The sequence below is a fragment of the Myotis nattereri genome (genome assembly GCF_964212035.1).
Source record: "Myotis nattereri genome assembly, chromosome: 10".
NCBI classification, from domain to species: Eukaryota; Metazoa; Chordata; class Mammalia; order Chiroptera; family Vespertilionidae; genus Myotis; species Myotis nattereri.
Window position 1 is genome coordinate 34,726,695 of NC_138085.1, and position 25,049 is coordinate 34,751,743.

The 25,049-nt window shown below is 43.0% G+C and overlaps 1 protein-coding gene across 3 annotated transcripts in view; it reads right to left on the reverse strand.

Moving 5' to 3' along the window:
• The window catches only part of CTNNA2 (catenin alpha 2), a 1,107,789-nt gene that overhangs the window by 777,536 nt on the left and 305,204 nt on the right, over positions 1–25,049 (reverse strand). For all 3 annotated transcript variants that reach the window (XM_081101401.1, XM_081101400.1, XM_081101399.1), the window contains one exon: positions 9,020–9,186. In XM_081101401.1, the coding sequence (XP_080957527.1) occupies positions 9,020–9,186 (167 nt within the window). The remainder of the gene's footprint in view (positions 1–9,019; positions 9,187–25,049) is intronic.

Below are 25,049 nucleotides of genomic sequence, written 5' to 3' on the forward strand. Positions count from 1 at the left end.
AGCATATTACCCTTTTATTAATATATATATATATATATATATATATCCAAAAAAACAAAAAAAAAAAACACCACAACATAAAATAGTAGATATATAGCCTGGTCTGAATTGGGAGCTCCTCAAAGAGCGATATTGACCTGCTGCTGCCTAGTGTCTACCGGGGGAGAAATGTTTTCCTAAATAATTTTGAAGAGGAAAGGCTTCATCTTACTCTTGGGACGTCTGCAGATGGCAGGGCACTCTGTGGCGGGAGGAGCACTATGGCTAGGGCACAGGCAGCAGCTGCTGGGGCTGGCGCTGAGGAGGAGGCGGTGCTAGTGGGGGCAGTGCCAGGGTAAGGGAGAGGTTTGGGAGACTCTATACCCTGGACTGGGAAATTGTCTCCAATAAGCTGATGAAGGGAGCCCTTGGAGGCCCTGACATAGCCTTGCTCCTCACATGTGCCCTCATGACCTTGGACAGATGACAGACAGCTGTTCCCTCCCACAGGCAGGCAGGGCTCATACCAAAGCCAGGACCCTGTGCTCAGCCAGGTTTTCCTGTCCTTATGATGAGGAATCTGTACACAGGTCAAGCTTAAAAGATGAAAACTTCTAGAAAAGAGATTAGAATGCCCTCCCTAATTAGGGGAATCAGATATTCACTAAGCTTGTCACTTAAACTCTCAAAATCTGGATCTTCTCACAGAGCTTGTTCAACCCCCCGCCCCACCCCTATTCCTAAAGCAAGCCTGCCTGCCGCCCTAATTTAGTCCACACCGTGTCAAACTGTTTGAGACAAACTCCTTCCATCAGCCTCCATTTTCCTGATTTAAATACCTCTCATTTACTTTGATATAAAAAGTAGCCTGAGAATTTATTTATCCATCAAGTACTTATAAAGCACCTGCTAGGAGCCAGGCAGGCATGTTGGGAGGGGGCGCAATAGTATTGAACTGAGGAGTCTGACCCCTCCCCGCCTGGGCAGTGTGATCTGGGTCTCCTGTCAGCGTTTGCTGCCCATAGCAGCGCTTTAAGTCACTGTTGTCGTGATCAGGCTGACCTCATTCCAGGGTCCTACTACTGCTACCCAGGTGACTGAATTCTAAGTGACACCGATGAACCTATTGAACAAGCCATGTGCAACTCTCTTGTGAGAACCTAGGTTTACAGCTAAATTAAAAATCATTTTTTGAAAATAGAGTTGGCCAAGTGAATGAATGAATGAATGAATGAGCATTAGATTATACATTAAAGTACTTCACTTGTTTAGCCAGGTACCCTGGTTTGACCAAGGGTGTCTCAGGGTTATCATAATCTTTTTTGCTTCCTCAAGAGGAGCTGGCTTTCCTGATCACATTTTCTGTTTCCTTGTTAACAAGTGAGGAAAATGATTTCATCAGCAAGCAAGAATGATGAAATACTAGTGTCACTTATTCTTCAAGTGCCATGTCTTATAAAGCACATTAACAGAGCTTCATGTATTTCCAAAGTTATTTTCAGCTCGTGCAAGAAAAATGACACTAGCCAGTGTCACTGAGCACTCACGATGTATCAGACATTATTCTAAAAGGTTTACATAGATCCCACTCGGTCCTTGTTTAACTTTCTCCTTTTTTTTTTTTAACATATTTTATTGACTTTTTACAGAGAGGAAGGGAGAGGGATAGAGAGTTAGAAACATTGATGAGAGAGAAACATCAATCAGCTGCCTCCAGCACACCTCCTACTGGGGATGTGCCCGCAACCAAGGTACATGCCCTTGACCGGAATCGAACCTGGGACCTTTCAGTCTGCAGGCCGACGCTCTATCCACTGAGCCAAACCGGATAGGGCAACTTTCTACTTTAAAGAGGAGAAACTGAGGTCCGTGTGATACAACCTGCCTCAGAGGTCTCACAGCAAGTGCGTGCAGAAGCCTGACTGTGAACCTAGAAGGTCTGCTCCAGAGTTCACACTGACAACTCCTGTCCTGGCTCAGCTTCCCAGAAAGGATGGGTTTATAAAGCTGATAGGATCTGGGCTTCAGTGATAACGAATAGCTGATTCCCGAGGACACAGTGAGAGCCTGTCCTATCTGAGCAGTCCAGGTACTAGTCATTCTCCCTCTTTCATAGCCCTGAACTTGACCCCCTCTTCACCATTTCCCACTGCCATGCCTTTGCTCAGCTTCCCCTCCATTCACTGGCCTGAATCATCTCAATCTTCTCTTAGTCTGTTACCTTGCTTGGGCTTTCTCCTCTTTTAATTCCTTCTCTAGGTCGCTACCAAAAAATATTTATCTAATGTTTAAAATTACTCAATGGCTCCCCATAATCTACCTATGGATTATGGGGAGCCATTGAGTAATTCCAAGCATATGTAGAGTCTAAACTAACTGTCACACTATCCAAGACATTCAGCCTAACTGTTACTGCGTCTCCCCACCTGACCCTCTATGCTCCAATGACTCAGAATCGATTAAATTATTGTGGACTCCCCTACCCCCCAAGTTCCCTCTCTGGCTCTCATGCTGTTTTTTTCCTTGGTTTGTTAAGATCTCTGCAGTGAAAGTCTTGCCTGACCTGGATCCGCCTTCCATCTATGGCAAGAGCACCCCATGTCTGAGCAGTAGCACACTCTCTCCCTGGGCCAGCTATCAAATCCAAATCCATACTTTCTCCCTGCTCCGTGGAAACACGGCTGGGCCCCTTACATAGCATTTCTTCCCCTGATGGCCTGATGTTAGGCTTTGTCGGGAGAGACTGCTGGACAGGCCACAAAGGAGGAAAGAGTGTGTTCCCCTGGTTCTGTGTGATCCGGGGGAGGTTCTGCGTGCTCCGGGGCCAGGTTCTGCTGGAGTGGGGAGGGGCAGGGCCATGGTGGAGGTGCTTCTCCAACAGGCAGGTGGCCAGCAGCTCATGGCCCTGGGTGACTGATTGTGGGATGCCTCCTGGGAGACACCACTCCATGAGCAGTTTTCCTTGACACCTTGAAGGGCAGGTTTCCAGCAAGTTCCATTCACTTGTGTGGCCTCGCAGTGACTTCTCTGAGCCCATGAACTAAGGACATCCGGGTTTCATCCAGGTGGGAGGGAGGATGGGGGCTCTCCCCAGAGTGCTCTACCTCAGTCCTGTGGGTGGTGGTTACTCCTCAGAGCTGCCATCGCCATATTCCGCAGAGTTCTCTTGTTACTAGCCAATCCCTTGTTACTGTAGTCTGACATTAGAGTTAATAATGATTTGCATTTAATTTCCCTGCTCAAGTTACTGTGTCATTTTAGTGCCATTATTGGAGAATGACAAGTCCTCCAGCTCTTTTGATGGGGCCAACTTCTTTTCCATCACCTTCAACTCTTAGCCCCTCTCTTCAGGCTGGGATCTGTGGATCCCAGCCTGGTAAATCTGGTCCAAACAGTTGGTTCCAGGAAAGGCAAATATCCTGCAATTCAGTGAGACCCAATCCCGAGATGTCCCTCTCCCAGCCACATCACCCTTCCTCATATCATCCTCAATTGATCGACAATACATTTTGGTTGAGTTCATCTCATCCTTGGCTTTGGGGATGGGGAGGAAAAGGAGTAGTGTTAAGCAAATTAAGAAATCAGCACATCCCATTCCCTCCCCTCCCCCTAAATAATTAACTCAGAGATATACACCTGATTTTGAGGCCAATAGGACTAAGACAATTCTGGAACTTTTATGTGAGCTATCAGGGAAGGGAATTCCCTCATTCTTGCTATGCTGGCAATAGTAGCAGCTATCTTGAGACTGTGAGAAAAGGGCCTACAGAGAAGAGTGCCCTCCGTGTAGAAAAGGACTTAGACAAACTACATTGGGAAGACTAGGGAGGGCTGGGGGGGAGGGGGGTAAGAGATCAACCAAAGGACTTGTATGCATGCATATAAGCATAACCAATGGACACAAGACACTGGGGGTTAGGGGAGGCCAGGGGAAGGTCAAGGGGGATAAAAGGGAGACATATGTACTGCTCTTTGTAATATTTTAAGCAATAAATCAAAATTTAAAAAATATATATTGCAATGAGAAAAAAAAAAAGAAAAGGACTTAGAAACTTAATCCTTATCATATATTGTGCCCTATCAACCCTTACCTGAAGCTATTGCCTTATGGACTTTTGGTTGATGAGCCAATATATTTTCTTTTTAAAAGATCAGGTGAAGTTGGGTTTCTGTTCTTTAAAATGGAAAACATCCTAATTATTGTATTTTCCCTCTAAGCGAGTCCATAGCAATATGCACATTTCCCGGCATTAATTGCACTCCTTAAAGTATCTGCCCACGAGCCTATAAAGTTTTGAAGGTAGGCTCTGAGCCTGTCTTACCTCTGAAGTTATATGCTTGGCACACCGTGTCTTACATACGGTAGGCACCCGATAAGTATTTCTTGAAAGGATAACTAAATGCATACATTCTGAACAACCCAGCTGCATGAGAGCTCAGACAGAAAAGCTACACTAAGAACATGGGCAGCAATTTCTAACTTTATCATCTGAGACGAAGGGATTTTATTCCAGGGGACTGCTGCTGTTCGAACACAGGAGACCCGTGAGAGCTGGGACTAAATGGGAGGCTGCTCGGAGTTAATATGTCACTGAGGATGCACAAGAATAGCTGATGCTAGTGGCGCCAAAAGCACAGGTGATATTAGTCACCATGCCACATCCATGGCCCCAAACAACGGCCAACTGTGAGGTCGTTCTTGGTAGCCACTAAGAAAATATGCCTTTCCTGAGAAGTTGGCTAAGGGCTTGCTGTTTTCCATTTTTTTCCCTTCCATTTTGTAGAGAATGGAGAACGTTGTTATTCTATGCCTTAGCCTGAGGATAGAAAAGAAAAAAAAAAAGGTGATTGTTTTCTCTGACACACACGCCTAGATGTGTTCATGTGCAATGCCATCACCAAAGCTAAAAATTGACAATATAACCTGATTACATTAATTCAGAGGCCAGGGAAATAATACCCCTGTTCCTCACTGATTGAAATGCAGGATTACTTTAGAAGTCTGAAGTGCCACATGCCAACCTCACACACAATGTCCACTGATTGCAGGAGACACCAGGTGTCTGGCTAGGGAATCAATCAGCAGTGACTTCAACAATAAATGCAATTACTGTTCAGTATTTTAAAAAGATGTCTGATGTGCAAATGAGTACTTTAGCTTTGCTCAGGAACATCAAATTCCTATTTTGGTGATAATTCAGCTTCGAAATCTGTCACTTACTATCCCATCACTAGGCTCCTAAATTGGAAACAAGTATAGCAAAAAAAAAAAAAAACCCAAAAAAAACAACTTTGGCAGTCATGTGGACCCTTAACAGAATATGCTCAAAATCGGGTTCCACATAAAAGCACACAAAAACACAAGCATGATAGAACAGGTAGCATCATATGGACAACTAGCATATCTATAGTAAATGAAGAGATGGACATTTTAGCAGCCATGGGATCTTCAGTTTCAAATGGAATCATAAGGTAACAGGATGCAGAGACCCTGACCAATCACACCGCCTCTCAGAGCGCCCTACTCTCTACTCCTTGTGAGAGGGTGGGCGATTTCGGCTCACGGTGACTCGATTTGCCAACATTACCTATCTGGTTGCAGGGCAGGGGATGATGGGTATTTTAGGAGACTAACGGAACGATTCTTCATCTAGTCAGTGAATTATTGATGAAGAAACACGAATATAAGCTTCTGATAAGAATGCAACTCCCTCTACGTTCCTGTAATTTACTCAGAAATGAGAAAAAAATCAGTATCTGGAAAGGACAACAGTAAAAAATATGCCATATAGCTTAAAAGACAAAAATTAAAATGTTACGTGTAATGCTTAAATGTGAAATAGCCGTGCAGCGGTTACCACGCAGGAAGCTAAGGACTCGCTATAGAAAATGATGAGTCCTATGTGCCTCATCTATGTTTTATCATCTATATGATGAAAAACATTTTTTTTTTAATTTGAAAAAAACCCTCAATAATGTTATAGATGATAATTCTAACATGCTCATCAAAATACAAGAGATTCTTCATACTGAAAACAGATAAATAGATGCCGACAGACAACACTAGTTTGTTTATGAGAGGATGCACTTGTATGGAAAAGAACAAAAATGCCACTAGAAAGAATTATATGCCTTGTTCATTTGCAATTAAGTGTTAACACCCTGTCTGAAACCCTGGCTGGCCAGAACCGGAAGTGCTGGACCACAGCCCAGTAATTCAGCACCAGAAGCTGCAATTCCTCACGTGGGCCACAAGGTGGCCACCTTCCACCGCTGCTCTTCGCGACCAGGCTGCGCTCCAAGTAGAACAAATGTGTGTGTTAGTCTCCAATCATTTTTAATTTCACTCCTGACAGTCTGACAGGACTTCTTAATACTACTGGGTTGACCTTTCCAGGCTTTTGTGCTAAATCCTTTCTTTAAAATTCCTTTAATGTGCCGTGTTGAGAAAAGAATACAATAGACTCCACAGGACAGCAGGTTGCAGTGATGTCAGCCAACAGCACTGCTCCAAACTGGTGGGTGGAAAGGCAGGAACGCACGCAGCAGCCAGCGCCTTACATCACATTGCAGGCTGGGATGTAGTGAGCACCGTCAGGATCGGAGAGTTCAGGGAGGATGTTAGCCTGGCCTCGCTCCCCAAGAGTGGCTGCCCAGGGCCTTCCACAGCGGGAGGAGAATGACATGTGGGCTGCACAGTTAATTTTTTTAGGCTCAGTCCTAGTCTGTCCCTGCTAAAGGAAGATTGTTCATCTGGGAAGGATCTTTCTTAAAATGTTGCCTTTGAAGTCTAAGTAGGCTGTATAGGGGGAGAGGGTGCTGGGGGGGGGGGGGGCGGCAGAAACTTTGTCTCCAACACACTTGTGAACAAAGTTATTATCATTGCCTAAACCAGTGGTTCTCAACCTTGGCTGCACATTAGAATCACCTGGGAATCTTTGTAAAATCCTGGTTTCTGGGCCTCATCCTCCGGAAATTCTGTTTCTTTGTTACTAATGTTGTGGCCCCACCCCATAACAAAGAAACAGAATTTCCGGAGGAGGAGGCCCAGAAATCAGGATTTTAAAAAGATTCCCAGGTGATTCTAATGTGCAGCCCAGGTTGAGAACCACTGGCCTGAACGATGCATAGGACTCACAGGTGGGGCTGGAGGAGAGCCAGCCTGCCCTGCCAGTGCAAGAGGTTCCAGGGATCTTAGAGCTGCAACACAGTCCCCATTCACCCAGCACTTACTTTGTGCCAGACCCTGTGATGCATGTTTCATAAGAATTTCCCCTATTTCAACCTCCCACAACACTGCGGCTGTCCTGTCATCAGGCCATGTTAACAGAGGAAGTGTCTGACATGTCAGAAGGTTCTGTGGTGGGTTACAGCACAGCTGCCAGGCAAGTGGACATCAAACCGGGATTAAACCTAGGCAGCCTCACCCCAGTGGCCAAATGGTTCATCATAACGCTGCACTTCCTCTCAGTATGCTCTGACGTAGGTAAAGTCTCTCCTCATACCGCTCACTTCATCCTATTTGCAAGACCCTGCCCTGGCTCTCGCAGGGACTCCTCTCAGAAAACCCAGAGAAACACTCCCCAGCAAGCGCTGCTCGGTGTCTCTGTGCTCCTCGGCACCTGCAAGAGAGCCCACAACGCGATCTGCGGTGTAGGAACCTGGAGCGCAGGCTGGAGATGCTGCAGTTTGAGGTGTTGCCTCGTGGTGCAGAGTTTACACATAACTTAGAAATCTTGGATGCTTCATTAGGGTGAACTCAGAGAAAAGATCAGGCCCAAGATTTTTTTTAACGAAAAACACTTGTGGTTTGGGAAATTCCTTTGGAAATGACTGGACAAAGCTGAGATGGCAGATGAAGAGAGAGCAGACTCTCATTATTCATTTTCCATTTCAGCAGCCCCTGATAGTTTATTCCATGACAAAGTAAGTACGACCTTGAGCGTTAGCTAGTAGGGAAAAGGATGGGCCAGGAAAGGCCGGAACTAGGGGAGCTAAGCCGGCAATAGGTTGGTTCCCCAAAAAGGAAAGTGCATGGTTCCCTTCATCTAAGACCTGAAGTCAGTCCAGGGTTGGTACCAATTGTCCAGGGATAAGATTCACTGAGGGCGTGGGAGAGAGAGTCCAGGCGGCAGCCATATTCCTAAGCACTTACCTTCATCTTAATTGATCTGGTTGAAGCAACTTGATTGCAACTAGATCCCAGTCAGTAACTAGGAAACTAGACAAAGGCCTAGCTGGCAAGGACTGGGAAGGTGGCCTTGGCCCCTGGTCCAGTAAATCTGTGAACAGGGTAGGGCTCCATTTTCATTAGGAAACAAAAGAGTTAAAAGGAACCAAAGAACTGTGAAAAGCAGGGCACACATAATGGAGTTCTACGGGTTGGTGGGGGACGTAGGTGCCACAGACCCAGCCCAGGTGTGACAAATGTCAGACATGGTGTGACAAGATGGATTCTAGCTATGGGAGGTGTGATTGGGCTCCTTTTTATTGCCAGATGAAGACAGGCTCAAAGCCCATATCTATATTAATAATAGAGAAATATGCAAAATATCTGTTACAGTGTCATGCCACGACTGGATCAGCAGGCTGCATCCCCGCCCTCTATTCAGGCAGCTGCAAGGCCCTGGGTAGGATACAATACAATAGGAGGGGGTAAAAAAGGAGAGAGAGGAAGCTGGCCTTTTTAAACTACCACATGGACCAGCGTTGCTCTCAATTTCAAGACAGGGTCACACCAAGTGCCCTGTGCTCAGCCCCTGCGGCCTGCATGAATGCAGGTTTGTACTCCAGGAAGTCGGGGGGAAATCCAGACTCCGTGTTTTCAAAGAAAAATAATGCAAGTGAATCGTCTATCACTTTTAAAATATATCATTGAGTTAACTGTACTATATGAAAAAGTTGGGGTAGTATCCCACACGGGTGAATGAGCAAGTGACCTAGTGAGCACTGAAGTCTTCTGTAGAGTTCAGCGCTGGGATACACACGGTCAACAGCGCCACCCACATAAAGCAAGCGTTGGTCAATTCTACATACGTACAATTTTCAGATGAGATAAAAGTCTCATGACATCTGCCATGTCCGCCAGGATGAGTAGGCGGGTTACAGCTGATAGCAAAGCCCTGGCCGCCCGCACCATGGTGCCACGCTTCACGGACGAGCACGGGTCATCAGCAAACTCGGAGGAGGCGATGCGCATGGTCTCACCTGGAAGGCAAACACAGAAGGCACGTGGGTGGACGGGAGGCTCGGAGGCTGGCGTTCCTGAAGGTCTGTGGATGGACGATCCTTGTTCTCCTTGCAAAACTACCAGTGACCACTGCTGTGCTTGCAACACAGCCGAACCTGTCACGGCGAATGCATCCGTGCACATGGATCCGTGCACATGGGCAGGTGCTGTGGGCAAATCAAGGTGCTCATTTCCCATTGAGTGTGGAATTATGCTCTCAGCATCAATAAGGAATGTATTTAAGCCAATGTGTCTGATAGTTGAGAGGAATTTGCCCTTATCTTAATCATTCTCACTCTTCATTTCTCTAGGAACCAATGATACTTACTAGGCAGCTAGGTGAGGCTACTGACAGTTCAGGTACAAAATGTACAGCTCCACAGAGGAATGAAACTTAAAAGTTTATGTCTCCTTAACACTGTACCTTTCATTGAATTACATAGTAACAGATTATAGAAGATACCCCAATTTAATCTTTTTTCTCCCCCTCTCAGTTCAGAATTCAGAGCCAAGACTAAAACTATAAGAGAAAGTTTATTTATTGAGAAAGTCACAAAGGTAGGAGTGAGTCATAGAAGACATGGGCCCAGGAAACAATTACAGAGGCAAAAGAAGGGCCCTTGGAGCTTAGGAGGAAGAGAGAGGCAAGCCCTACTTTAGTTTTTGAATACTGTTTGGGACCTACTTTCTAAAGTAGAGAGCAGTTATGAGACAACTGATCTAATCCAACAAATGTTTACTGAGCACATACTAGTACATACTTGTGTCAGATTCTCCACTAGGTTCTGAATGACAAAGGTGACTGAAAATGTCCTGGTCTCAAGGAGTTCACAGTATAATATGGAAACCAGTTCTAAATGCATACCCAGAATGCAATGATCACATGCCATAACAGACATATGATTAAGAATGCAGGCAAAAGAGAGGAGGGAGTGACTGACTCATTTACTGTGATTCTGTGGTGAGGCTCTCAACTCTGATGGGTGGGCTTGGAAGAACTAAGAGGTTCACCAGGAAGACGAAGGTGGGAAGGGCACCTTGGACAGATGAAGTGTGTGGGAGGCTCGGAAACCTGGACGAGGCGCTGAGGGTAGGGGACTGCAGTCGCGGGGAAGGCACAGTGAGGAAGGGGGACCGGAAAGAGAGGTTGGGGTGCTTGGAATGCTATGGGAGAGATCTGGACTGTGTCCTCTGCAAGGAGGGAGGTGACATGAATAGATTTTTGTTTGAGCTGCGTTACATAAATAGACTGGAGGGGAGATGGCTGGCGCAGAGAAACCTGTTAACAGGGCAAGTGCAGCTGTAATCTGAGAGCAGTAATGAGGATGAGGGCCTGGCCCAGGAAAAAGGCAAGTGGTACCAGGAGGGAGGGAATATTAATGAGATCATCGTGTTAGAGAAACCACAGACCCCGGGATGGATGAGATGTGGAGAACAGATTCAGAGAAGGTGAAGTGGATGGTGAACACTGACACCATACAATTGAGGGGTTCATATTTGCACAAAGAGACCCCAGGAACGGGAACCAAAGGGAGATCATTAACTAGGATGAGACTCGGCCCAGGGCAATGGGGTGGGTATCCGCCTGGGGCAGAGGACTGGGAGAGGCATAATGAAGCCTCCCATAGCAGAGCATACACAGGAGCATAAAACTGCACTAAACTGGAAGAGTAGAGTTAATGTGAGCGATTATTTCATGTAGGGGAAAACAATTCATTCAATATTTTCTTTACAGAAATGACTACTTCTCATCTATTAATCAAACCTAGCTTATTTAAATAAAGTCAATTAGATCATCGGAAGCCTGAGTGCACCGTAATTTATCCTCAGATACACGGGAACATTTACAAACACACATCTCCTTCCATTTTACAGGCAGATCAGAATATAATGTGACTCGCTCAGTTAGCGTTATAGTTCTTCCAACCCGTGCGGTGATACTTTTTACATTTGGGAAATGTGGGCGTGGAAGGAAATATATTGTGCTGTTGGATTTTTAAAAGAGACTACAATCTACAATAAACATATTATGTTGCTTACCAGCTTACTCTTTTTTTTTTATGCCTATGCACCAACAAATAGCTTGATACATAAGAACAGATGGGGAGAAAGTTAAAAATCCATTAGGGTGCTGGCACCATGGTGAATTTTCATGATGCATGGCCCTAGAGGACCAAATAAAGTTTAAGACGGAGGCTGGCGGTTAGGAGCTACATATTCAATCCAAGAGTCCCGCCCTTGTGGCAGGCTCACATACAGTAAAACTCCTTCTCCTCCCGGCTGCTCCAAAAGACTCGTTAGCCAATAGCTATGTGTTCTGGAGAAGACAGCTACCTCACTGCCATTCTGTGCAGCAGCGGTTCTCAACCTGTGGGTCGCGACCCCTTTGGGGGTCGAACGACCCTTTCACAGGGGTCACCTAAGACCATTGGAAAACACATATATAATTACATATTGTTTTTGTGATTAATCACTATGCTTTAATTATTTTCAATTTGTAACAATGAAATTGGGGGTCACCACAACATGAGGAACTGTGTTAAAGGGCCACGGCATTAGGAAGGTTGAGAACCACTGCTGTACCGTGTGGCTAGAAAGAACATTACGCACCAAGGCACACCTGATGGAATTTTGAGAGGGTCACCACAGATACCAGTAAGTGGAATGGACCCACCTATTCAAAGAAAAGGGAAATTTATTCTGCACATGAAACTAGGGAGCCACACAGTGGATCCCAAATTCTGTGGATTACATTGGGATGAGCCACAGCTTGGGTAAGAGTAGTGGCACTCAGGTTGGGTGACTCTCAGCACAAAGACACCCCTCCCAGCATGCAGAGGAACCATGCCTAAGCAAACAAATTTGCAAGCTCAGGTTTTCATGGAGAGGGTCAGGATAATGGCATGTCAGAGGCTGGCCATTTGGTCAGCAGTACAGCTCCAGACCCAATGGGCGGCACATAGTAAAGAGCTCTCAACCTGGGGCCCGCAGTTGGCACCCATGGAAGAAGCTCAGGAGATGAGAGAGAGAGAGAGAGAGAGAGAGAGAGAGAGAGAGAGAGAGAGAGAGAAACCTACATTTGTAAATGCGATTCTGCAAAGGGAAATCTCATGCTAAATTCTGAGATTTTTCTAAGATAAATAGATGTTTTAATTCAATTTAAATTAAAACTAAAAACTCATTTTAAGCAGAGACAAATGTAATGTTATTAAATATTTAAAAGGAAAGCAATCTGAAGTTAGCTATAACTTGAATGCGCTATATATCCATATAGTTTTAGGTCTACTGAATTAAAATGGATATTTATATTACAAAATGGTAAGCAAGTTTATCAGGTTAAAATTAGCTATTTTCCCAGGAATCTGCTTTTCAATAATACCATTTAGCTAAGAAATAGCATGCCTGTATAGGAGATGGAAGGGAACAGTGGAAAGAGGATAATAGATCTGTCTGTTTCTTTTATAGATACCATTGTATTCGATCTCCTTTACTTGATTATAGACCTAAACACAGAGCACTGTTTCTATGGTAAAGCCTTTGAGCTCCTCAAGCCACTTTCCTTGGTTGGAAAGAAAAGAAATTAACATTTCCAAATAAGTGACTGAAGGGAAATAATAACAATTAAATTGTATATAGTATTTCTACATAAAGATTTATTATATAAATATTATTTTAAAAGATTTGCCCTGGCAGGTTTGGCTCAGTGGATGGAGCGTCGGCCTGCAGCCTGAAGGGTCCCAGGTTCGATTCCGGTCAAGGGCATGTACCTAGGTTGCAGGCACATCCCCAGTGGGGAGTGTGCAGGAAGCGGCTGATCGATGTTTCTCTCTCATCAATGTTTCTAACTCTCTATCCCTCTCCCTTCTTCTCTGTAAAAAACAACAACAATAAAATATTTTTTAAAAGATTTTATATATATATATATATATATATATATATATATATATATATATATTTATTTATTTATTTATTTATTTATTTTAGAGGCCTGATGCATGAAATTTGTGCACTGGAGGGCAGGGGGTCCCCCTCAGCCCAGCCTACACTCTTTCACAATCCGGGAGCCCCAAGGGCATGTCCAACTGCCACGGAGGTGGGAGAGGTTCCACCACCACCACTGCCCTTGCCAGCTGTGAGCCAGGCTTCTGGCTGAGCACACTGACCACCAAGGAGCAGCTCCAGTGTTGAGCGTCTGCCCCCCCTGGTGGTCAGTACACATCATAGCAACCGGTCATTCCGCCATTTGGTCAATTTGCATATAAGCCTTTTATTATATAGGATATACTCATAAATTTAAAAATACTACATTGTTAAAGTCACACAGACCTACAATCGTATCCCAACTCCACCCCAACCATTACTAAATATGTGCGCTTGGTGATGAGTCAACCTTTGTGTGTCAGCCCCTGCAACTGTAAATTAGGGGTGAAAATGACGACAGTTGCCTTGTGGACTGTGATTTAGGAGTAAAGGTTGGAGATGATGCATTCAAAGCGCACAGCACAAGACTATCCCTGCAACCAGGGCTTACTCACTATCATCACTGATGCCCCTGCAACCACCATCACTCAATACTCTCCAGTACAAGAATTGCTGGTGAACTGGTCAAAGTTTGGAAGTGTATTTTTGGTTGATTCCATTACTCATATACACAATAATTTAGAAGCAAGAAAACATCTGCCCAAACATGCTTATTGCTTTAAATCAGATTAACCCCCATCCCCCACCCCCCCACCCCCCACCAAATATGGATGTTAGTGTTTGGTTTTCAAATCAGTGATTGTTCTTGTTCTTACGCTACCTAAAGGCATTAGGATGGATAGGTAAGTGTGCATACACGTGAGATAGCATCAACTCAAATGTGGAGTGAAGCAGGACAGAAATAATCAATGGAAGAGAGGGCTGCCATGCACAGGACCAGGTCTCAGGAGCCGACCAGGCACTTAGGAAGCAGATCATAAACTAAGGGCATGAGTGTCATGTGGCTCATCGCCTGAAGGGCGACCTGCATTCCAGGTAAGCACTCTTTAAACACTTGACAAATGAATGACTGCAAAAGTGTGAGAAGCAAAGGGGAAGGTAGGGTGCAAAGCTAGGTTCAGAGAAGGAAGAGTGAAGGCATGGAAATCTCAGGAAGTGGATGATTCTAGATCAGGGGTGGGCAAACTTTTTGACTCGAGGGCCACAATGGGTTCTTAAACTGGACTGGAGGGCTGGAACAAAAGCATGGATGGAGTGTTTGTGTGAACTAATATAAATTCAAAGTAAACATCATTACATAAAGGGGTACGGTCTTTTATTTCAATAGTTTTATTCATTTAAAACGGGCCGGATTCGGCCCGCGGGCTGTAGTTTGCCCACGGCTGTTCTAGATACTGATGAGGATGTAACTTGCCCTGTCTTTGCACTCCTTCAGCAACCACAGGCCCTGGGCTGGTCCCCTGGAATCATACGATGAAGGCTGGAACCACAGTGAGAAAGGAAATGAAGAAACATGCAAGCCACAGAGCAAATGTAATGAAATAACCAGAGCAAGAGTAGATTAAGACATACAAAGCCAAGTAGGCAAATAACAAAGTACCTACCATACGTTGTGTGGTAATTTACATTGTTAATGTTTTAATTATAAAATAAAGATTGCTCCTTTGGAGAACTGAAAACTACAGATAATTAAAAAGAATCAACATGGCATATACCATTCCAATAACCAGAGACAACCAACCACCAGGGAACATGTGATGAGCTGTCTTCTAGAAAGTTCTCTATGCCCATATTTTTAACCAGTAGTTATACTATGTATTATTACAAATGCACATTCAACTTGGTCGAATTACACATATTTTCATTTGTCTGGTTACATAAATTACCTGGCATAGAATAGTTAATGTTCTTGCAAATCTCATTACAGAATTCTTAGAGCAGATGAGAGAAAAACAGCAAAAGGTTCCAGTCCTCTTAGGGAAGGTTTGTTTTCTTTACACAATAACCCACGCCTGTCTCAGAACTTTTCCCACACATATTTTCCTCAAGGTCCAAATTTTAAAGGATACTGAGAAACAGCAATGCAGGAAAATGCAATATGATTTTAGAGAAGAAAGCAAGATTAGTGAGGTAAAAAACCTGACCACGGCTTTGCAAAGCCTTGGCTAGTTCTGTTACCTAAACTATGCATCGTCACGGAGCCACACTCGCAAAGCCAGTGCAAGAATAAACATAACTGGATTTTAGGGTGGTAACTGAGTAGGCAGTGGACATCTGAACGCTTTATCATTTTGATTATATTGTAGAGTCTATGAAGGCAAAGCGATGTTTGAAAGCCACTTACTGCTCTGGTTAGCTCATTTTCAAAGCAGGTGGGAAAAGACTTATCTTCATTTGAGATAAAGCAAACAGAAATGTTAAATGAATGGTCAATGTGGAAAACACCACAGAAGTGACAATGTTATTGGAGGCAAACTTGACATAGTACACCATGCCTCCTGGTTCCTTTTGAGAAGACATAGGTGAGTGCTCCTTTGATAGGAATCATGCAGAACTGGGTGATGTATGAGAAAGGATGACGTGAGCAGGTGTTGATTTAGCCAAGGACCTCTGAACCCACTGCACTAGCGAACACTGTGGAATCTCCACTTTGGGGATGGTGCCCACAAGGTGGTTCAAGACTCCCTCCATTTTAAGATCTAGTAGGTTGTGTCTATTTGGAGTTAATATAGCAATATGTGCTCTCTGATCTCATTCCTAATTAGTATAGTTCTCTTTCATTTAGAGCTTACAGTGTGCCAAGGCCTGTTCCAATAGCTTTACATGTTTTAATTCCATTACTGCTCAGTGAAGTAACTGCTTACATTGTCACCATTTATACCGAAGGAAACAGAAAACAGAGAGGGAAGGGTACTCAGCCAAGGTCAAACAGCTGGTAAGCGATGGGGCCAGAATGCAAAGCCAATTTGGCTCTAGAGTCTATGCTCTTAACAACAGTGCTTTAGAAATGTTTCTTTAAAGTTCTGCTGACTGTGTTAAAATTATTTGTTTACATATCTCTGTCTGGACCTCTATTATGAGGTGAAGACTTGTACACTTTTCTATTTAGTTAGTGGAGTATTGTAAGGAAAGAAAGGAGGGAGGAAGGGAGAGAGAGGGGAAGAGAGGGGGGAGAGAGCGAGGAAGGAAGGAAGGAAGAAAGGAAGGGAGGGAGGGAGGGGAGAACTAAACAAAAACCTTTTTACAAGTATTCCCAGGCTCCACCACTCCCTATTGTCTCTTATCAAGGCTGTGCCTATATATATTTGAGTCTTCACCCCTTTCCCAAGACTGTAAGCTTGGTCAGAGTGGAGATCATAATTGCAGCTTGTTGATTTCTTTTTTAAAAAACGATGTTTTTGTTGATTTCAGAGAGAACAAGAAAAGGAAGAGAGAGATAGAAACATCAATGATTAGAGAGAATCATTGATTGGCTGCTTCCTACACGCCCCGGACTGGGGAACCTGCAACCCAGACATGTGCCCTGCCCCAGGAATTGAACTGTGACCTCCTGGTCCAAAGGCCAACACTCAGCCACACCAGCTGGGCAATTTGTTTATTCATAGTATTTAACATATATTTGATGAGGTACATTTACTCAATAACTATTGAGAGGAGCAAAGGAAGGCCTGCCTGGCACCTAACATTTGAAACATATCGAGTTAACGCTGGCTCAAGGAGAAAGGACAAAATAATCCCGAGTGCTACACACTTAATGAAATAATGATTTGAATATCTTCTTCTTCTTTTTCAAAATTGGACTTGTGATTTCAGCCAGCAGCCAGGAACTATAGCAATGAGAAGGGCAAGTGCTAGTAGAAGCAAGTAACTTCTTTGTTTCTCCTTGGTTTTGCCCACATAGGCCTTTGCTGTTAAGAGAAAGACCTGTTAAAACATTCCAGAATTTGAGAGAGCAAAGCATGCATTTCACCCAAGAGTGGCTATTACTCAAACTCAGGATTAGGGGAAAAGGTTGACAATCTTAAATTTTCAGAGGCCCAGGAATGATGAAATCATGTCTTTTCTTAAGCAAAATCTGCATTAAATAAGCTCCCTCCTGCAGACCCTCTCATTTCTAGCCCTGAAAGTTGAGATGTTTTTGGTACCAGAAAGCAAGATAACTGTGGCCTAAATATGTGAAATTGAAAAGAAGAGCCTTAAATGCTTATATTGTTTTCAAAAAAGCAAGTACCATACAAACCACATCTAAACCATGTAAATGTTATTAAATGAGAATGTTGCTTTTTCCTCTGTCTTTTCCTCAAGTGTAGTCCTTGGTAGAGGACTCAATCTTTCTTCAATTTTCCATATACCTCTCTGAGCAAATGAGACATTAATTGAAAAATGAGAGAAGGCTGATGGACCCACTGTCTCTGAAGGGACTGTGAGACTGGAGAATTTCTGATCTGGGTGGGCCCGCCTCATGCATCATTCAACACCTCACTTTCATCTGACCTATGAAGACCCAGAACCCACCCAAGGATATTTTTGCTGGAGGTCAGGCAGTTGGGTGGGGCCAGTGTTCTGGTCTCCTTACATCCCAATTATGGGCTCTGGGCACAGCCCCAGAGTGGCTGGGAAGTCATCAAAGCATCATGTGACACCAACAAATCAAAACTTCCCCCTCACCTAATAAAATCCCCAAATACCCACAGGACCTTGTTACAGCCCCGCCTCAGTAGCTAGAGCAGCTCTAAAGACAAAAATGCATCCTCCTTTGGCCAGACCAAGTGTTCTTTACTAAGGTGGGTAATGGAATCTGTTCCAACGCAAGTTCCCCCATTTAAGATATGTTCAGGACACAAAAGTCCTACCGATGTCAGTGACTGATGATTAAGTGTATTGAATGTTATGAGCTATTAAACATTGTTAGGGATGGTAATGTGCCACCTTGCAGAAGGCACAGATCATTAAGCATATGGATTTTAATGATTTCAGCTGTAGCCTTTTCCTGGTTTGAGAGGAAAGGGGATACAGTAATTTTGCATTGTTGTCGCCAGAGAAATCAGCAAGCTGCAATATGGCATATTTCACAAATGAGATCTTCACAAAGACCAGTTAAATGTAGCAAAAGCCACATTCCATAAAAAGGTGATTATTGTCTTGGGCTCGAAAACAGTAAAATACCATAAATTTGGAAACGTTAAACAGAAATATGCCAAGCTTAAGAGAAAAACAGAGGATAGAAGATTAATACAGAATCCAATGTCACTTAAAATTTTCACAAAAATTAAGAGAAAAGAGTTGATAAGTATGTAAGTTTCAGTGTACAAAATAAAAGTGTTTCTGAAATAAGAATACTGTATCATATATATATGATACTGTATCATATATATACACATGTGCATATATATATACACACATGTATATATATATATATATATATATACACACACACATATATATATATATATATATATATATATATATATATGGCCTATTGTAAGAAATTAAAGTTATGTCATTCAAATCTTAAAATCTAATCATTGTGATGTTTTCACCCTCAAACCAGTAAAGAAAATCAGATTTCTCCATGTGGTATTTTAAAACATGACTTAATTGAGCTGTAATTTTACCACACCATTTACCAGGTTTATAATGCCTATCACTTGGAACATTTGTTGTTTGGTTTCTTCTATTAAAATGTGTGGAAGAGATTTCCATCCTCAGTCAACTTTTCTCATATAAGAGTTGTTCCTGTGTTTTCGTTTAGCCAAGGACTACATCAGGCTTTCTATTTTACAGTATAGCAATTTCAAGTATAGTTTATCTGCAATCTATTGGTGCAGATTATATAATGTGCCTTCTTTTTGCTTCCCATTTGCTTTTCTTTTTTTTTTAAATCCTCATCCAAGGATATTTTTGTTGTTGTTGATTTGAGAGAGAGAGAGAAACATTGATACCTGGAATTGAACCAGTAACCTAGGTATGGGCCCTGACCAGGAATAGAAGCTCACAACCTTTTTGGTGTATGGGACAACGTACAATCAACTGACTCACCTGGCCAGTCTCCCATTTGCTTTGCTTCGTATTTATATGTTAGCTAATATGAAGCCAGTGATTCAAGTATTTTTTTCGTTGTACTAAGGACAAATTTGAAATACCACAGTAACTTGCAAATATATTTGTACATAAACAGAGTGTCAAGACATCCAAACTGGTATAAAAAGGCTTAAATCATATGGACTAGCTTGGAAACTGTCAGTTGTGAATTTGCAAAAGCATATCAGAAACAGGTTTCTAAAGAAATTAACTACAATTTAGTAAATTATAGAAAATGAAACTCAGAGTGACAGATCCAGTTTCTGGTCTGGACTCTGCCCCTAGTTGGCTTTGTGACCTTGAGCAAGCCCTGTAAGGTCCTTGATATTTGTCTTTCTGTATTCCTCCACTGGCTAGCTTTTAAGCAGTCTGAGAGATGGCAGAAACCAACTACACATGGCTACCCCACCCCTTAACTCTCTGGTAGGTTGATAAAGTACAGAGAGCAAAGAAGAGAATGTCCCAGACAAAACACTTTTCATTAATTCGTTCCTTGGTCCCACACTCGGCAGGTCTGGGTCTCTCTGTCCTCTTGACATTAAGGCCTACATGAAAAGTGGGCTTCAGGGTTCTAGGACCCCTTTCCCATTGGTGATTTCATTTTCTCTAAAATTTCCAAATGAAAGAAACCTCATCTTATCACACCAGTTTCATGAAATTAGAGGGAACTATAGAAAGAAAAGAGTAAAGGCTACAGAAAATCAGTGACTATTAATCTTTTCTCTCCTTCCACTGGAAATGCGATCCACTACCTCTTTCAAAATAATCTTGGGTCCCCAAAATGTCAGGAAACATACAAAATTATTTTTTAAAAGTATGCTTAAATTTCCAAACCTCCAGACATAATTTCTCTTAAAAAACATAACACTTTAAAGCATGTATCCAATTGTTAAACTGAAACAGAGTTGGATAAGTGCATTACGTTCCCTGTGTTAGCAGACATCTTGGACACTCTTTGGTCAGTTGGACTCATCCTCAGCTTCTGTTGCCAACCTCAGAGTCGTCCTGCCTTTTGCAGGCTGCTCCCCAGCAAAGAGCGGCCCACTCTGTGCTTCTTCGTGTTTATTTCCTTTAAAGTAAAAGTGGGAAAACTGTAATAATAACTTGAAAAATTGCCCTATAGGCCCTGGCCAGTGAAGGTAAGTGCCCAGTCTCTTAGTAAACAAATAACTTGCTAGAAATTAATGAACTCACATTGAGAGTATTAATTTAACCTCCCATGTCGGTCTGCCTATAGAGAGGGAATATGCTGGTCATGCTGATGTTAGTATTCCACACAGTATGATAGCATAATGATTAATAAACTAACATGGAATTTTAAAGCAACGGTGTGATGTTGTTTAATTTCTACATCGCTTACATATTATGGAGATGGAATGTCTGAACAGCAACTGCCCTCGGGCACTGCTGGGAAATGTCTGTGGTAAGTATGGGCACTGGTTCTGAACAATGAAGAGAAGTGACTTTCAATTCCTACTACTAATTGCAAGTGGTTCTTCACACCAACAGGAGTTTAAAGGAAAGGTTGGAGAAGAAAATACAGATGTCAAAGAACCTGTAGGTATGAAGAAGTTATTTTAGAGGCAGAGAACTAAAGCAGAACAGAGCATTCCTGAGCTTACCATGCACATGTTTAAGTCACCTCCAGATAGTTAGTATTCATGGAGCAAGTAGTCAGGAAGAAAAATCAGGCATCCAGGCACATTGGACGGGAGACCATGGCAGACCAGGCTAATTCAGCCCAAGCCCATGCACAGGTCACCACCTGGTTACCTGGGTCCAAGCTGTTACTAAGATTGAAAAAGGCCTGTATGAACCCACTTTGCATCCTTTATAGGGTGTCCTATAAAACAGTGGGCAGTCAACTATATTTAATTCACAAAGCCGATTGTGGGTTCCATCATTTTTAATAGATCCCTTTGTTATCTTTTGGAATTGTTACACAATTCCAAGTTAAAGGATCTTTTCAGGATTAAATGCATGAGCACACACAGGCTTGTCACATAAGCGCCCACTAAGTGTGCCATATTTCAATACTCTAGTCAAGGACTTGGCATTAAGAACTGGCAAAACCAGTAAATGGAACCATTTGTAGAATTTAGCCTCAAGGCTTCTTATGCTTCCTGAGCAGATACACATCATAATTACATTTGAGAATCCCCAAGCCTAATAACTTTCAATAATCAACAGATGCAGCTTGAGATCATTTCCAAAGATGGCAGCGTTGCAAAGTGTATTTTGTCCTCCTCTACCCTGTATGGATCTCTTCAATGTAATTAATGGTACTTCCTCACATCTAGTTACCTTTGGCTCATTGCCTTCTTCCCCAGAGACTAAAAACAGATGAGTAAATGATTTCAAGAACACTTTCCAATTTTGGGGACTATGATACTAAACACAGTAACAGATACTACTTATAAAATGCTTACTATGTACCAGGCACAATGCTAAGTACTTTGCATATATAGTTGTACAATAAGATGGACAACATTATCTCCATTGCACTGATTAAAAAGAAGGTATGGCTTAGCTTAAAAAATTAATTTGTCCAAGGTCAAATGTACACATCTATACTTAGGTTGTAGCAATATCTGGAAACTGATCTTTTATAACCTGTACACTAAAATCATGTCCTCCTGTGCTCTAGTTTTAAACAAATAAAATTATGAGGGGTAACTAAAATAGGCAGGGTAATATAAAAGGAAGATAGCCCTTGTCCCTCAGTGTAAAATCAGACACCTAAGCACTTAGTCATGTCTTGATTCATAGATGTCCAACTAACAATACTGTAGCTATTATGTTATTGATCCCATATCCATTTTTTCCTAATTTAGAGACAACTTTAGAAACTTCTTTTTCCTGAAAATAGGCCCAAGGGTAAGCAAAAGCTTAGGATGTCTTTTAAACTGTAGACAGTAAAGCTTTGCATTGTGATGCCTCTTCCATTCAACATTTCTTCACTGAGACTGCAGGCATATTCAAAGAACTGGGCCCTGATTGGTTTGGCTCAGTGGATAGAGCGTTGGCCTGCGGACTGAAGGGTCCCAGGTTGGATTCCGGCCAAGGGCATGTACCTCGGTTGCGGGCACATCCCCAATAGGGGCTGTGCAGGAGGCAGCTGATCAATGTTTCTCTCTCGTCGATGTTTCTAACTCTCTATCCCTCTCCCTTCCTCTCTGTAAAAATCAATAAAATATATTTAAAAAAAAAGAACTGGGTTTTGTCTCTAAAATCATATCAGTGAAGAACTTGGACTTAGACTTCTTGAGTGTAAGTCCCAGTTGAGATATTTTTTTTTTTTTCGAAAATGTGTGTGCCCTTGCGCAAATTACTTAACTTTCCTAAGACTCATCATTAAAATGAATAAAATCACAAGCCACGTCAAAGTTTGAGGAAAAAAATTAAATGGGAGGATGTGAGAGACTGAATAGCAGAAAATATATCTCCAAGACATTTGTAAATGCATGTGAAACACAGCAAACAGCCTTATAAATGAAAGGGCAATACCTAAGCAAAAAATAAAAATAGAAAATGCAGCTTTGAAGTAAAAATGGTGACCTGATTGGAAACACTGACCATCTTAGAATTATCTGCGCTCTCAACAGGCAAGAAGCCAGACACCTGGGAAAGAAAAATGTCTTGACTGGAACGGTAATGCCCACACAAAATAAACTTTAGATTCGTAAAGTGCTATATCAGTGAAAATATTAACTAGAAAAAAATGTCCTTTGACAAACAAAAATGGTAAAGAAACATGTCTGTACCAGCTCAGAAGAAAAACGAGGTGGTTTCAATTATCTATATATATAAAAGCCTAAGTGGCCAAACGACCGAAAGACCAGAACAACCGGTCACTATGACGCGCACTGACCACCAGGGGGCAGATGCTCAATGCAGGAGCTGCCCTCTGGTGGTCAGAGCGCTCCGACAGTGGGAGTGCTGCTCAGCTGACCAACCCCTCCCGCCAGCAGCCACTCCCTCCCTCTCAGCAGTCTTGAAGGTCCAATCTCCAGAGAATGGGCCAGGCACTGACAAACTGGCACCGCCAGCATGATCCCAACAGCGCCGCCAGCTTCTTGGAAATTGGCCTCAGCCACCATGGCCGCTTCCTCTCCCTAGATGCTCCACAAGGAAGAAACGATGTAAAAGCTGCTGCCAGGTGGCTCCCAACAACCAGTGGGATGGATCTCGATCCTGGGCTCGAAGGGCTGATCACGTCTCGCCCCCCCCCCCCCGCCCCCAAACCCCTCAGATCAGGTGCCGAACGCAGGGCTCAAGGCTGGTGAGCACTGCTGTGGTGGCACATGCCTCTGCCCATCAGAACTGACTGGGCATGCGCAGTGGGGCCAGGATGAGCAGGAGCAGCAGGTGGCATTGGACTGCGGGTTTTGGCCTGATCCCCGCAGGCCACCCCGAGGGACCCTACCTGTGCATGAATTCATGCACTAGGCCTCTAGTCCTATATAATAATAGGGTAATATGCAAATTGACCCTAACAGTGGAATGACCAGAACGACCACTCGACCAGTCACTATAAGTCACACTGACCACCTCTCAGTCCCTTTCCCTGGCTGGCAGGCTCCCATCGCCTGATGGTGAACAGGGAACTGGAGTGGGTTGCAGGGGACATGGGCAGCACCAGGCCAAGGCCCCTACCCCACCGGTCGCCCCACACACAGAGGGCGACCCATGGCAGGGGTAGGGCCGGCGACCAGGTGGGGACAGCTGACCTCTCAGTCCCTCCCCCCTGTGGTCAGGCTCTAATCACCTGATGGCAAATGGGAAATTGGGGGTTGGTGGCAGTGGGGGCAGGGCCAGCTACTGGCAGCCGGGGAAGATGGCCCTGATCGCAGGCCAGGCCTAGGGATCCTACCCATGCATGAATTTTGTGCACTGGGCCTCTAGTAATTAATAATGACATTCTATAACCAGAATGCTGTCCTCATGTATTTGTAGGAAACACATTTACACTACCTGCATAGACTGGGAAATTAGATCAGAGAAATTATTCTGAAAATAGTTTCTGGTTGGTGGTGTCTGGGGGTCCCTGACAGAGCAAAATTAAAAGTGGTTTGGAAGGAAGCATAGGACTCTCTCAAATAAAGCTTCATAAAAATAAATACACATTTCAAATACAGAACATGATAGATGATCTCAGTGGCAGAAAAATGATCTTAAAGAACTTAATAATTAAATTAAAGACATTAATAAGTAAAGAACTTCAGATAATGGAACAATACTATATAAAATGCACAGTAATTATTTTAAAATATTTACAAAACTAGAATAGAAATTTGAAAATATGAATTATGAAGATGATGTCTTGAGCCAAATAATTTTTCTTTAAATAATAAAACAATTAAATCTAAAAGGAAGAACTCAATAATAGGTTACATACAACTGATAAGAAAACCAGTCAAGTGGAAGATAGCTGAAGAAATTAACCAAAACAAAATACAAGACCATAAAATCAAAGGAATTAAATATGAGAAATATACAAGCATAGAGAACATAGAGAAACTTTCTAACATAAGCCTAATCAGAGTTGCAAAGAAGAGGACAAGTAGAATGGAAAAGAGACAGTTTTTGTGAAATCATGGCTGAAAATTGTTGTTAGTCAAATCATGAGAATCAAGGCCTAGTATAATCATTAATCCGAGTATGTTCTTACATTAAATTGAAAACTCTCATATATAAAGAATTCTACCAATTATCCTCCCGCTTACCCTTTATTCAGTCATAGCCTCTTAGTGCTTTGGTGTGTACTCGCTGTGGCATC